The sequence below is a fragment of the Lates calcarifer genome, linkage group LG18 (genome assembly GCF_001640805.2).
Source record: "Lates calcarifer isolate ASB-BC8 linkage group LG18, TLL_Latcal_v3, whole genome shotgun sequence".
In the NCBI taxonomy this organism is placed as follows: domain Eukaryota; kingdom Metazoa; phylum Chordata; class Actinopteri; family Centropomidae; genus Lates; species Lates calcarifer.
In genome coordinates this window covers 5,690,818-5,706,926 of record NC_066850.1, presented here as the reverse complement: position 1 = coordinate 5,706,926, position 16,109 = coordinate 5,690,818, and the positions used below count along the sequence as shown (strand labels likewise).

General features: G+C 40.6%; 1 protein-coding gene across 1 annotated transcript in view; it reads right to left on the bottom strand.

The window, feature by feature from the left end:
- The window catches only part of wnk1b (WNK lysine deficient protein kinase 1b), an 87,966-nt gene that overhangs the window by 20,864 nt on the left and 50,993 nt on the right, over positions 1-16,109 (bottom strand). Inside the window, exons 6-16 of the mRNA XM_051077585.1 lie at positions 15,446-15,534; positions 14,469-14,608; positions 14,122-14,201; positions 13,652-13,873; positions 13,337-13,406; positions 12,817-13,010; positions 10,791-11,096; positions 7,585-9,027; positions 4,994-5,083; positions 3,998-4,072; positions 1,061-1,321 (exon numbers count right to left, since the gene is read on the bottom strand). Coding sequence (XP_050933542.1) covers positions 1,061-1,321; positions 3,998-4,072; positions 4,994-5,083; positions 7,585-9,027; positions 10,791-11,096; positions 12,817-13,010; positions 13,337-13,406; positions 13,652-13,873; positions 14,122-14,201; positions 14,469-14,608; positions 15,446-15,534 — 2,970 coding nt within the window. The remainder of the gene's footprint in view (positions 1-1,060; positions 1,322-3,997; positions 4,073-4,993; positions 5,084-7,584; positions 9,028-10,790; positions 11,097-12,816; positions 13,011-13,336; positions 13,407-13,651; positions 13,874-14,121; positions 14,202-14,468; positions 14,609-15,445; positions 15,535-16,109) is intronic.

The following is a 16,109-nucleotide window of genomic DNA, read 5'->3' as shown; positions in this document are numbered from 1 at the left end:
GTATGACCAAGTAGCACCAACAACACAACCACCACCACCAGGAAAAATTTTGAGGAGAGAAATACAGCAGGAAAGCATGGAATATAAGCAGAGTAAGACAGAATCCTAAGTAGAATTCAAGCAATGCCTTCATGATTTTAAAATAACTGGAACTCAACTGAATTAAAATCTAGAGAGTAGACTCAGGACAAACCAGATAAGAACTGGGTCAAACAACAACTTAAACTAGAGCATGAAACAAAAGAAGCAAAGCAGGAACAGAGAAAAAGAGAAAATGAACTGTATTGTATTTATTTAGATACAGTATCTCCAATAAAACATGCAACTTTGTCTCATAAAGGATCATGTAGAAATAAAAGAAACATGAGGTCTGAACGAGGAGTTCATCTGAGGCCGACTCTAGCACTTGGACCGAAGAGAAATCAGCAGACAGTGATAGATTGGCTCTATTAAAACCAATTATTTGTGGACCAATCAAAGCTGTGTTTTACAGTTTTTACAGATGTTTTCAGTCTTTCACTGGCTCAGCGTCATCACACAAACAACCCGGAAATCTTTCCCAGCAATTATTACTTGATTGCGGGTTTTTTCCACTAATAAATAAATCAGTGCTGCTACAGTCAAACTGAGCCACACAAGCTCTTCAACATGAAACACCAAACTGGTTATTTTGAGTAAATGCACAGTAAACCACCAACGAATCATAAAGCTTGTAAAATCAGACAAAATAGTTTGCCACACGGGCACCATTAGTTATCACTCCGATTTCTGTACATGACACACAACTTAGACAATACAATTCAAATAAGTTTGAGCAAATATGGAATACTTCTCTTAATAAAACCAGAGTAAAATACCCAACAACTGATGACAAATGCAACACTACAATATGACTGACATTCAAAACAACACACAGTATCAGGCAGTGCCTGGGTTAAAAAAGTTTGGGAGTCACTACTCTGGTAAATGATTTCTAACAGCAGCATACATCATTTAACTTAAGGACATTTACCAGGGACACGACATACACTTGGTAGGTTTGACCGTCTATAACCAGTACCTGGGGAGGGGCTTCCAAGGGAGTATCAGGCGGGGCGGTGACTACACTGATGATTGGCACCACGGTGGCCAATGGCTGAGGCACAGATGTGGGCACAGGAGGAGGAGGAGGGGAAACAATAGTAGGCACCACCCCAACAGGGAGTGGCAGAGAAGAAGGTGGGGAAGCCACGGCCGCTGACGGCATGGTTATAGGAAGGGATGGCGACGGAGAGGGGTGCGTCACCAAGGAAACGGTAGAGGTAGATGGAGTTACACTGGGCTGAGAAGAGGAGGAGAGGCCGGGGAGAGGAAGAAGAAGAGACAGGAAAGAAAATGAAGGGAGGAGGAGACAGCAAGTGAGGCGAGGACGAGTAAAAAGTGAGGAAAGGAAGGGAGCAACATCAGAGGAAGGTAGATAAACCCATCAAGTGATCAGCTGTGCAGGCAGATTGGCAAACTACAGCCAATCACCTTGGTAACGGCACAGTGAGCTGAGGATGGTCTTTACTTAAACAATATTGGCTTTACATCATAAGATGAATGTGCTTTGGAAAAGAGCAGATAACAGACCTGTCAGCCTATGACTCTTCATTGGTCTCCATGATAAATCATGTTACAATCAAGACTCCTGGGGAAAGAACCATCCGTAGTTCACTGACCCATCACCGACACATTTGACTCTAAGACCCTCAACAAGCAAATTTTCGAGCAAGACGACTGGAACATGGATCAAGTCTATTCATGACAACATCACAAGGTCCTCAAACAACAAACTTTGTGACATGACAATCGTGTTAAACACACACCACTCTATGACCATGCAACCAGAGAACAAAACTTCCACAGACAGTGTACAGCACAGTTTTAAAGGTGGTGCAAGACCAAGAACATTCTTTGTGCAATGCAGATGGACAACACTCTTTAATACCATATTACACATGGGGATACAGGGTTAAAAACCGACTCAAACATTTCTTCCTACTGAGACTTTCCAATATGATTAATGAGCTACGCTGAGGTTAGTCCTTTAGCTCACGTGCTTTACTCTGCCATAAAAAGTCATGACTTGGAGATAATGACGACAAAAATAGTTTGCAAATCTTCACTGAGTTGTTGGAATTAAAAGGTTTCAAGGTCATGGATGAAAATACTTACATGCTACAGGCAGAATGAAAAGTTCTTGATACTACTATGTTTCAAATTACAAATTCTATAAAATAATACTTGTAGCACATGTAAAATTAGTCAAAATTAACTTACTGATATAGAAAAGTCACAAACAAATTTGCTGTCTTTTAGCATGCTACAGTCTATAATCTTACTGTCTATTAATGCATACAACGCAAAAATAAAAACTGTGACAGGTTAATTTGCTGTTACTAGGTAGGTGATCTCTAAATGCTTCAAACATCTGCCATCAAGAACCACTCCTGACAAGACGATTCTACTGCTCGAAATACAGCAGTGACAGAAAATACACTTGAATCTCATGTCAAACATTACACTTAAAAAGTTATAATCCCTCTAATCATCACATCTACAAGTTTAAAATATTTTGCATCATTGCTCATTTTACAGATGTACGTAGCCGCTATATGACATTTCAACTTACAAAATATGTCCTGTCTATAAATCTTCAGGTGGCGAGATTCTCTTCTTTACACCATACAGCACAATGGACTGAATCACTGACTCTATACACTTTTCCCACTGTTTCCCATATTTACCTTTCACTGTGCTATTAGTTCTGATCTTAATTTCCATAAAATCTTCTCATGCATTTGCATCCATGCTTTCAATCAGGTGGTTAGTGGAAACATCTGGGGTGAACAAACGAAAACTACTAACTACTGGTATCAGCACAAGACAGAGTTATATCCAAAAAGCACAAAAACAAGAGGGATTATTCTGCTTACCAATATTCTGTTCAATGTCAAACAGCTTCACCAACCAAATCACACTGATACATACTTACTAAGATGCACACAAACAAAGACACACTTATACATAAGGATAGATGCATACAGGCACCTACAGTACACTGCCATACATAATGGTACCTGAACCAGAACCAACTGGGCAGCTTGGTACAAAAGATAAAGGTGTTCTATACTGGGAGATGGACTGAGGTCACACAACTAAATACACAGATACACCCATCAATTTGGTTTATAAAATCATAAACATATCACCCAACGCACAAACATACATGCATACAGACAGACACGTACAAATGTACAAACACACATAAAAACAAACCATGTGATAAACAGGCAGCATGCCGACGAGCAGGCAAGAGAGTGGAAAGAAAAATAAAGACTCAGTCAACAAAGAAGCAAAGTTAAAAGTGAAAAAAGAGCCAATTCAGGATGTGCAAAGCATGCAATAGTTACACTTAGACCTTTGATTTTTTTTTTCTATTTGTTTACAGGCAACATGACTAACCAAGACATAGATGGCACAGTTTGACTGGTTTTCCATGTACACTTGCTTCCTGTCATTTGATATAGGTACAAAGATCCTTCTAATACTATGTAGAAAGTTTTGCTATGTCTCCACCAAATGTGGAGCTAATTAACTGTGTAAGTATAAATGTCTGAGCATTTCTAAATGTCCATATTTGTCTCTAAGGGCGTCCATGTTTCCATATATGAATATATGTAGTGTGAAGTACATGGGAAAGCAATGCTAATAGAGATGTTTGGAACTTACATTAACTCTGCAGTGTGCTCACAAAGACTGTAATGAGTCACTTCAGCTAAGAAATGTGCATAATTACTGTCTGTATAAGCATGTAGGTAGGGGTGTTTGACAGTAAAGATGAATGCAGACATTAATGGTGGACACTGAATTCAATCCAGCACCTGAGGCCCAGGAACCAGTCCCAGCTTCAGTACATTATGAATGTGTTTAGTAAGTATTGTGCTATATACTGAATTTAAAAGAGTTGCTATACCTGTGAAGTCGCCTGTGGCAGAGCTGTGTGTGTGGGGCTCTGAACTGATGTACTGCTCTGACTGGCTGAAACAACCTGGAGAGAAACCCACACACAGAGAAAGAGTGTGTGTGAGAGGGGGAGGGAGAGGGAGAGGGAGAGAGAGAGAGAGAGAGAAAGGAGACAGGAAATTATTGAATAAAGGAATATAAAGATTTACATGAACATCAACATTGTTTTTTTGGTTTGATGCTTTTGTAACTAGTGCAGTCTTGTCCTAGTGATAATAACCTGGATAAACTCTAATCCCAGTTATGAGAAGCCAACATAGAAAATTAATTTCATCTTATTACATCCACTTATATTTAATCCTGTTTACTGATTATTTCCTTATTTTTAACAACCTACAAAAAGCTTTAAAATTAGATATTCATTTTGTGCTATAACTTTTTCAAAATGACTATTATAAAAAAATATTTGGTAAATGTATAGACGTGTGTACTGGTTTGGAATGCAACTCCTACATAAACATGGTGAATATTATCATGCAGGAGGGGCTGTTTTGCTGGTTCAAACAAGAAAAAATATTAAATTCCATGGTATTATAACAAGAAACATCTGATTTCTGATTAACATCAAATTTCATGCTCAATCGAATCAGTTTAGGCAGCAATTAGTTTATAACAGTGGTGTGTCCTGGGGGCAAACACAGTTCTTCAAAAAGACTGTGGTATTACTGCAGGCAAAGTGTCAGCTCCGTGGGAGTGGTTACCTTGAAGCAAAGGCAAGAACTTCAAAGAGAAAGCCGACATATGAGTTATTACTGTACAAGCACAAAAATAGCGTGGATCTATTTTTGCATTTTATCTTTATGGGGTTTGGACATCAAGGGAGGCATTATAAATGAGTGAAAACTGATAAAGTAAGGAGAAGAGGGAAGAGAAGCGAAAAAGTCTGGATGTATAAAAAGCAACTTGAATGCACTGGTTTCTTCTGTTGTTTTTCTGGTAGACTTACTTGTTGGGAGGTCCCAGAGGGAGCTGGCTGGGAGGTGGAAGGGACTAGTGGGGGTCCTGGCGAGGGCTGGGGGGTGGGAGCCTGAATCTGCTGCTCAGAAACAGATTAAGAAAAGAAAGACAGAGAGATGGACAGAGGAGGAGATGCAATGTTGTACGATATAGAACGATGGGGGGATGAGGGTGAGAAATCAAGAGAGATTAGGAACAAGGAGAGAGAGAAACAAAGAAACAATCAGAACATGTTTGTAGCTTACAGATCACAGACTGTACATGAGTGCAAACACAAGGATCTGATGCAGTTTCTTCTCTAGTGATCAGTTTTTAGTCTAGATTTTCTTCTTGTGTATGCACACATGCACACAGACAACACCTAAGCACACTAATCCATCTGGCAACAGATATATGCACACCGACACCTACTGTATGTATATGCACATTCTGTATACACAGCTTGTAGTGTAGCATGTACAACAGTACAGGGGGTTAGGCAGGGTGTAAGTACAGGGGATTTTTTTACATGCAGGTCAGGCCCTAAATGATTGGCAGTGATAATAAGTGGCTGTTACACAATCAATGAAGCACAGAGTAGAGGCTGTACTACTGACACCAAACATTACACTCTGTAGTATTAAACTTAAAGTACTAAACCGAAATTTATTTTCCCAAGGGTCCTTAACCAGGTTCTGATTGGCTTAAAAATGTTGAACAAATTAAGAAAACAAGTGCAGGTTTCTTTTCTATTTCCATTTCCAGAAACTTTCAAATCAGTCACTTTTGATTTTTAATCCTGGTACATTCCTAGTGAGCAAGTCTTACAGGGCTATACTTATCCCACCTGAATTATCACTAACTATTACTGACAGACTGCAACATACAGGCAGCTATGACTGATCTATCAATGACTGAACCCTTAGAAGGCCGTATGCAACTCCATACTTGTCATGAAGCCCTCCCTCACAACGTGTGGTGGGAGCTTACACTTAAGTATTGTTGCAGCAGACACACTGCTACCTACCTTTTTCTAACATCATAAGCAGTCACGTAAACAAAACTAAAAAATTTCACAGCAACAGAAATTTCATAAACAAAATGCCAAGAACTTAAGATAAATGACAAGAAACAGAAAATAGAGAAAATGACAGAAAACAAAGATTGAAGAAAAAATGTAGAGAGTTCAGATGACACTGATAATATCAGCGTTCTAAGGGTTTAATGACTTTCAACTGCAACCTTTGAACCCTGTGTGGGAAGTTGTTCTCCAGTCTAAACAGGAAATGAAAACATAATATGAAAAAAATAAAGAACTGACTTGAAGCCAAGACCTTCAGCAATTATGACACAACATAAGAGAAAGAATCTAAAATACACAAATGAAATGTCTCTGCATGGTTACACTGCCACGTTTGTCTAAACCCCCTCAGTTTTGTTGTATGTTTCTGTGTGTTTGACCATACAAATCAACAAAGTCTCGCACCCTTTTTATACTTCAATGATTATCTTACATTCATAAATAATAATAATATTCCATTTGTAGATATGTAAAATACACAGCTAGATACAATGTTCACCAAGTGGTAGTCATACTTATCTTTGGATCAAACAGACTTTGGATTTGTACGAGCAAAAATTCAAGTATACCATACACACACAGTATACCTGCACAAACACACATTTCTCATATACATTCATATATGAACATACAGACAAAATATTACTTACTGATACAAATAAATCAAATACACAAAATAAAGACAGAAATGAGGGGGCTTAGATTGTTTATAAAGCTTGTACACCAGAGAGTGTCTCAAAGACTACCTTCTGAATGTTGTTTTTAAAGTAATTATTACTTGACTAACAATAATAACCTATGTGTTGGTCTTTCCCAGATGTTCTCTGGGTCGTGCCCCTCTCTGTAAATCCCTTCTAAAGTGGTTCTGACAAAAGCCACGCTCTTGACAAATTTTTCAAGAAATTCTTCTTCTATAAGCAAACACTGTCAAAGAAAGAATAATGTGAGACATTACGAAGGCAGACCCTGAGACTCTCTCAGTGGTATTAACTGTGACTGGAGGGGGTTAAAATCACAACCAAAGACTACACAGTGACAAATAAGCATCAGCTGGGGCTCCTGGGTCGGTACTGTATAAAAACAACATGGACTGGTATAACTGCCTCTGGGTCAAATTACTATTATAAATTCATTCAGCTACTTCCTCTAGATTGATTCATTTTACTTGGTGTTTTTTATTTATTTATCTATTCTGAACATTACGTATAATGTTCCAAAATTTGCAGACTGGTAAATGACCTTATTGGCACAGGATGGTGAAAAAATGAATGCTTTAACATTGTCTTCACAATGTTAGAGGTTTATGGCAATGTATATGAAATTCTCAATCTATCAGGTGTTAACAATTTGCAGTTGAACAAAAAAGAGAGAGCATATAATACCCTAATATAGCAATTACAATGTATCAATCAACAGCTGTTTAAAGACCTTTGCAAAAAAAGAAAAAAAAGGAACTATGTAATTTAAACTAGTAATTGACCCAGGGGTCTAGATGTGTTTTTAAGGTCTTAACTCAGTACCAGAGTGGGGTTAGCGGCCTGCATGGCCAGCAGTGACTCATGGTATGTCATATCGGGTTGGGCTGGTACCACCCCTCCATGCCGGGCCCAGGCGCTCTGCATCAGAGACTCCAGATGAGTTGATGATCCTCCCCCAGGCGGGAGCTCAGTGGATGGAGTGGGAGGGAGAAAGCTCTGCATGGAGGGTGGATGTCCCTGGGGATCTATGTGGAGCAGTCCCCCTGATGAATCATAGAGCACGGTGGAGGATGAGTGAGGGATGGACTGAGCAGCTGAGGAGTCAAAAGGAGGGAGGAGAGGTGGGGGAGGAGGTGACTGGAACTCTCCTGCATCTGAGGAGGCCAAAGAGTCACTAGAAGGTTCTGGGCTTCTGTCCTTTGTATTTACACCAGCGTGGTGAAGCAGAAGGCTTCCTGGAGGTAAGGGGAGCTCAGGGCTGACATAAGTGTAAAGCTCCTCTGTCACTGGCTGGAGACGGCTGTAGGTGCCTGAACCACCTGATCCAGTTCCAGTGTTGTCCTCCAGAGGAAGATCCATGGAGCTTCTTCGGGCCCGGTAAAGTCTGGATGCCAGGAGGCTTGGGTCTCCAGCGGCAGCTGCAGCAGCAGCAGCTGCAGCTAAATGAAACTCAAAGACACTTCCAGTAGATGGTGGGGCATCAGCCATTACTGGAGGTGCAGATATAGGGAAGGCAGAGGGGGAAACATGCTGTGGTGGAGGATAACAGCCCTCAGATGATGAAGACGACACAGAGCCACCAGTGGATGCACTCATGGGAGGTAAGGGTGGAGGGATTGGACTGTGTGCACTCATTCTTTGCATGATGTGAGGGTGCAGGAACCCTGGTTGAGGTGGAGGACCAGGATCAAAACCCAAACTAGCAGCAGCAGCTGCTGCTTGCCTCTGCTGATGGAAACTCAAGTGACCAAGCTGGTGTGCAGTCATTGGATATCCTCCATATGCCATTGCTTCATAGTGGTCCAATAAGGCAGCTTGATTTAGACTTAATCTCCTCACTGCCTCCTCATGTTCTGCTCTCATGTCTTTATAGCCATACAAACTTGGGTCAGATTGTCCTGGGAGATGCAGTGGCTCCCCAACACCAAGTCTTTGGGCAGCTGCTGCAAAACCAGGATTTACCATAAACAGGGAGGGGGTCTCAACACCCTCCATCCCAGAAAAGGGGTGCAGGCTGCTCCCATAGCGAGTGTAGGCAGGCTGGAAGTGTCGGGTGTGTGCCTCGAGAATGGACGTGCTCTTGCGTCGCTGGGTGTTGTAGGCCTTTGGAGGCCCAGTGGGTGGAGGTGAAAAGGAAATGGGACGCTCAGGGATGGAAGGGAAGAAAATAGTGGGGGGGTCAGGAAGAGTTGGGAGGGGAATGCTCCCGCCTGCTCCTCCTCCTACGCTTGTTCCTCCGCTGTAGGGGTGCGGCATTGAATGCTGCTGCGACAGTGAGATATAATGGATTTAAGAATGAAACTCAGAGAGTGAAAGATAGAGAACCACAGCAAAGGCCCACATGAAATGGAGAAAATGCAGTCAAAAAGAGCATACTTTAGCAATCCAATGGAAAAAGGGACATATATTCTCTCTCCACACTAGAAATAAAAGTATGTAGTTAACATAGGACAGAATATATCTAAAAACTGCTGAAAGATGTAATGAGATGAAGCGAACTGGTAATGCAAAGATACAAAGTTGGTTACAACAGTCTGACATACAAAGTGAGACACTGGTACAACAAAAGACGGGCAGCACAGAGACAAGACAGAAAGAGGGACATACACTGATAGTGCAAGGGTGGATAGAAAGTGAAGTATGAAATGCTAAAACAGCTGCTCTACGCTCAGCAATATCAGGATGCATCTGCACTCAAGAAAACTGTCTTTTATTTCCACTTGTCCCTGCAAAATGCTGACCTTTTAACTGAATAGCTGCTATTCTGAATTAGAACATAAAGAATATTTGGAGAACAGGGAAATGAATCAAACTATACATAAATAATTCAAGGTAACTGCTTCTCTTTTGGTTTTGGGACAAAATCTGAAAGAGAGCTTTGGCTGCAGACTGTTTTCATTAATAATTGTGTCTAATACTTTTGCTTTTTACAAATGCTGTCCTTGGTGCCCAGCCAATCAGAGCAGGACAGATTCATGGTGTGATGCTGATGTTTTCTATTTTCTGAACCTCTCCAATAAGGCTTTATGTTTCCTCAGGGTTAGGACAGCCGCAACATCCTTGGTTCACATCTAGTCTTTGCATGTCCTTTTTCATCTCTCTCCAGGTTCCTTTAATGTCTCTGCTATTAGCTGCCTAAAGGAGGCATACAATGCCCAAAAATACCTACAAAAGACTGAAAAGGTGAGATGCAAGAGAAAAGGCCCTGGCAGCATCTGGCACAAAAAGGAAAAATGGGTGCTACTAACCCTGGCACTGATCTGTTCCGATATATAAGCCATTTCTTTTTTTAATTGTTTCTTTACATTTTGAATAAAGCAACTTTCCAAAATTGAAAACTGAAACTTCAACCATTTTAGCTGTCAAATTAGCTGTTTTCCGGATGGCAGATGCACAGAGAAAATCATTGTGTAATTAATAACAACACAAAGTGGTCTATTAGAGGGAGAGAGAGAAGGGAAGAGCAATGGATGGGTAGAACAGCAGAGTCACAACAGTGTCTGAAAGCAAACTAAAACTGACGTCATAGTAATTTACATATTCAAGATAAAGGTGCCACTTAAAATGCCTTAAATCTATAGATGTGACCTAAAGACTTAATTAATATGAAATCTATGAAGACAACAGATACTGTAAACACAAACATTCAGAAAAGGGGGGCTAGGAAGGCTACAGTGGTACTAACGTAGTTAAATACTTTCCTACTGTGCAACTTATCTTGCACTTTCAGTTATCTTGCAAAATAAACTCAATTTTCTGTGTGAGCTGAATACTTTCATTCATCCTGTGTCGCCCAGCAGTTAGAGCAAATAACTGATACTTGAATGGAACATTTAATTTGTCAGGTGTTTCTATTTACAGTGACAATGGGCACTCTTGTAGTGAATACAAAACAAATTGTTTTAGCAGTTTAACAATCCCTCATTTCAGACACCAGTGTGGCCCATACCCCTAATCTTTGTCTCTCTCCCTGTCTCTCTGCTTCTCACCACCACTGTGGCCCCTGTTGATTTAGATTGTGAACCTACAGGGGTGGAGAACAGGGCAGGTAGACTGGCCCTCCGCTGCCTGTCCCTGGGCAGAGAGGAGGCAGAGTGAAGGGGTAGGACTGTCTCCAGGGCCTTGGAGAGGCGCCCAGCGAATGTATCCCTCTCGGCAGCGAGGGGCATGCAGGGGGAGGTGATGGTGTAGGAGGATGAGGAGGACAGATCTGGAGGAGGGGTGGAGGGCTGCTTTGGAGGAACTGCCAGGGGTGGAGGAGCATGGGAAAAGGAGTAGGAAGAGGGGGGGACGCAAATGGACATGCTACGACTTCGACGACGGCGCGACGCAGGCTGAGGGCCAGGGAGGGGTGATGGAAGAGGGTGGGATCGACATGAAAAACAAACACAAAGAAATTAAAGCACAAAAAAAATTCTAAAACACAGAGACAACAGTAACAGGAAAACATATGACAATTTAGAAATTAAGTGAAGGAAACACAAACAAAATCAACTATAGGATTGAAAAAAGTTACTGAATAAACTGTTTTAACTTTTCAAATTTAACAAGCAAGACAGCAGCAACTAAATTATTAAAAGATTTAGAAAAAAAAAATCATTCTATTAGGAAGACTGTTATTCCAGAGAAAATTCCTTGATGGAATGAAACCTTTACAAGTCCTGCATCATAGTGTTAAAAACGTATAACAACACAAAACACAATAACACAAATACTCATAAACTGTGACCAAATGCAATAATGACAAATAAAAGACCAAATGAAACAGAACAACAAAAGAAACTGAAAAAGTATCTAAAGTCAATATCATTTACAACCAAATAAAAAATAAACACACCATTGCATAAGAGGGGGATGATAATGCAAAATAATTCATTAAGTAGTTATTTAATACAAGTCAGTCTGTCTACACAGTCTGATGTTATGAAAGACAGACCTAAAAAAAAGTCAAAGTTATTCAATCAATCAGTGTACAAACAGAATAATTTTCTAGTTCAAAGATAAGTCGGTCAGCGTGGGTGCTGGTAATCTGGAACAACACAACAGCAGCCAAAAGGTCACTAGATGGAAAAGTCTAGTGCGAGAAACTAAATGAGAACTGCTCGCCTCTCCATTAGCTTATAACGTGGCCTTGAGCAAGGAGTTTGACTCAGGGCTGCTAAAAGGTCAACAGTGGAGGATTATAGTTAAAATAGCAAGTATGCTTAGCAAACATTCCCTGAGTGACTGAAGAAAGCCACATAAACGATCTATGGGCCATATAGAGTAGGAGAATGGACTGACGTGTATTCAGGCGAATATGTCCAAATATAAATGAATAAAACAAAGAAATATAAAACAAAACAACTGTAATAAAAAGAATAATAACTTAATAAACAACATGCACAGATGAGGGTTCATAACAAAGAAAAATGGATTTTAACATACAGTACAAGGAGGTTTGAAGGAACGAGAAAGAAAGAGGCACTTGGTTGATAAAATAGGACTGAAGGAAAGAGATGCATGACATCTTGAAGGCTGAAGAAAAGGTGAATGACAGTCCTCTGCCATGAAATACAACAGAAACTGAATGGCTACTGGCATACTACATATAACTGGCTGTCTGCCTATGTCAATTAACAGACTTACTAGCTGAAGGTCTGAATAAATATCAGCCTGCATTATAACTTACTGTCTAAATCACTAAAATATTGGCTGACAAATTGACTCTGTTGTGTTTGTCAAATGCATTGCTTTCTCTTGGCACAACACTGCAGTTAACATGCCTCACTGGGCAAGAAATACCCTCTAAAATATCCTTCTTCTTCAGGTCATAATAACAATAATGAACAGCAGCATGCTCTCATGTATTTTGTTCAACACATGACTGCAATTAGAATTTCCAACCCACTCACAAACACTGTAAACGTCATTTCAGCTCACTCCCACTCCAAAACACGATGCAGTGCTCACTTTAAACTGATGAGTCATTTTCAGCACATCTGTGAGCACAGCACCAGTGCAAATGAAACCTACACATGCATCAAATCTAATGTGGGTGACATCACCACTCACCATTGGCTGGGGCGGCTGGGCGTAGCCCGGGTGTTGCTGCGTGGTAGCAGAGGGGGTGGAGGGATAGGGGGTCTGGGGCTGGGAGGGGGGTTGGGTGGAAGGTGGGCAGCTGTACGACATGGTCAGCTGACCCAGGTGGGGGGAGTCTGAAGAGAAAACTGAGGAACCCTGGCCGCTGTCCATACCTCCTTCAGCTGAGAGAGAAAAATGTGTTGAGATATCAGGAGGACTTTAACGTGGGAATGTTCTCATCTCCATACAAAATAACAAAACAAGTTGAAACACATTTTCATAACTACTGATCTTATGAATCAAACATAAGCATATCATAGGAATAATCTTTTATAAATGAGTCTTATGTGTTAATAAAAACCTTCCAAACCCTTCTTGATCTTAACAAAGTTTAACTATTTAAAGGTCTTTACTGGCAGTAATATATAAATTTAACTGGAAACTGCAGGAAGCGATGATGCAGGGGTTTACTACATCAACTATATCTGTTGTTTGCAGTATGTCTTACACATGTGTGAGATGCCAGTCTGTTGATAGTGAGGCTGCTGTTGCTCCACTTCAGTCTCCTCTACCTCTGCCTGTAAACAAACACAAGCTGAGATTAAACTAGAGGTAACAAGACAGAAAAAACTCACATTTTTACAAATATTAAGTCCACATTGATAACATTGAAATGTAGAATACCACAACTGGAATAAGGACCATGTGGAATCACACAATAATCCATTAATAGTCAAGACTGTGCATGGGGTTGAATGCTCTGCAATACCAGTGTCAGTGTAAAATATACTTACAAACTAAGTCACTAACAAATTCAACAAACCTGTGTGTGTGAAGTTTTGAGTGTTTCTTGTTGCTGTTGATGTTGTTGATGTTGTTGTTGTTGCTGCTGCTGTAGCTGTTGCTCTGCCTCCAGTTTTCTCTTCTCCTGTTCTTCTCGCACCAGCTGCCTCTGTTCTCTCTTCCTCCGGATCAGAGACACACGGTCCTTGATGGCCTTGGCCATGGTCTTATGGTCACCCTCGGCAACGTAGCCAGACTCAACCTGGGGGCAGAGGCCAAGTCAGACAGATACAGGCCATATTTCTTAACTCCATCTGTAACTAACTCCAAAACTACAACCCTTCATACATCAATCCCTCTGTTTGCACCTCTCCTTACCATATACAGTAGTTCTTTCTATCCAACATCCTTCCCTTCAGTCTATACTCTTTTGAATAATCCATCGCTTCCTCTCACCACCCATAACACCATCAAGCCTTCCATTACATCCTCCCCTCTTTCCATGCATACCATTTCCTGGGCCACATCTTCAGGTACGTCCTTATTCAGGTCAAAAGAGAACTCGATGGCTTCGTTGTCTTTGTATTTGCCTAAAAACAAACAATGCACAGATGGCTGGTCATGCAGCTGCCCCTGTGTTAGTAAGAAAATCTATAGTTTTTCAGCAGCTAAGAAAAACTGCTACAAATTAATATTTGACAAATATGGTTCTAAGTATGTGTTTATTGGGTACTCTGGTAATTTATAATGGCACCGAAGGTAATTAAGACTTCAGGAATGACAAAAAACTTTCCTTAAAATTAATTCAAATTTATCTCACATATAAATGATAAACCTGATTTAAAAAAGTTCTTTGCCTTTGAGCTTCTTGACGTCTTCTATCCTGAGCCAAAGTTTGATGGCGATCATTTCCCCATCATCCTCTTCAGCCAGTTCAACCCTGACCCCTGTCTCTTCCTGGAAGAACGCGTGGTTCAGCAGGATCTTTATGGCATACCTAGAGGAACAAGAGATACAAAGACAGATTTGAAAGAGAGGACAAATGAGGGAACGAACCATGAGGGATTTTTGGGAAATTTAGATGGAGACAGAAAATGAGGAGAAAAAAAATGCTTGTGATGAGGGAGAAGTGGATTTATTTCTTGATACTATTCAATAACAATTTGTTCAAGACTGCCTTGTGAGCTCATCTCCAACTTACAAGCTAAGGGGAGAGACGTGGTATTTGATTAATCTGCTGGGAATCAAAACACGTTGACAACATTTGGTCTAAAGACAGCCTTCAACATGCACTATATTTCACATTGTGTCATTTAGTTTGTGGCTCTTGTTAGAAGGAATCCTGAAAATGACCACCAGTGTTTTGGGATGACAATGAATCAGATGACTGTGCTTCATCAAAAGACCAAGGTAACTGGATTTGTACAATGAGAAAAAGAAGAAAAGGAGAGAGTGCAATAGAGGGAGAAGGTTTAGCTTTGGTTAAGTTTCTAAAGCAGTAAATGAGAGACTACGGTGAATGCTTTGGCAGACCCACGGCATGGGGAGAGAGAACAGAGCAGTTCTTATTTCTGACCGAGGAGTTAGAACAGGATTTAGAGAACACAAGATTTTACTGTTCTGTCTCTCTATCTGTGTAGAACTAAATTGGGCAATTCATTTGAACCGAACCACTGAGAATTTCTGAGTATAGCAATACCAGGGTGATCCAGTTCGTTTTATTAACCTTCAACACTGACGGCAAATGTCTGTAAATCTAATTTAACTGTAGTGGACAACAGGACCTCCAAAATACAAATCCATCAAAACAACTGATTGTGTTTGTGTGACTCACCTCTCATCTTTGTTTGTTCTGATGCAACCCTCTATAATTTCCTTCACCTCAGGAATGGCTACCTTGTCAAAACTGCCAGGCTTCACCCCCTGCAAAGTCACACACAGAGAAAGAAGAGCAGTTAAGGCGAGGGAGCTTTTAGAGAAACATAAGAGATGAGGAGGAAAACACACAGACACTAACACACAAAATGGAAAATAAGCTTGTTGGAGTTAGGAAAGAATGAAAACATAGACGTGGCTTTTGTCATTCATGCACAGGAGAGATTCACCCTGGGCTTCCATCTTTGAACACACACACCAACATACTGCGCTGTGCCTTCACTGTCTGAACCCCTGAAGGTAATTTTGTTCCAGAAACCGGATCTCTGATCTCTCTGTCTTTGCTTGCTGTTTTTGTTTTGTCTCTGTATGTGATACACAATAAAATTACTCTTCAACATAGGTAAACAGAAAACGAACAGAAGACGGATGCTAAATTCCCAATATACAGAATATACTGTAAGATTTTCTGTTGCAAATGAAATTACACTGAACTGCGTGTGTGAGATAACTGTTGTAATTCACATTAACGAGTCATGCTAATAAGACTACTTTGCTCTAACCATGCTGTTTAAGGTTAAACATTTGACAGGCAGAGGTCCTACAGTGTGAAAGTCCAGTCC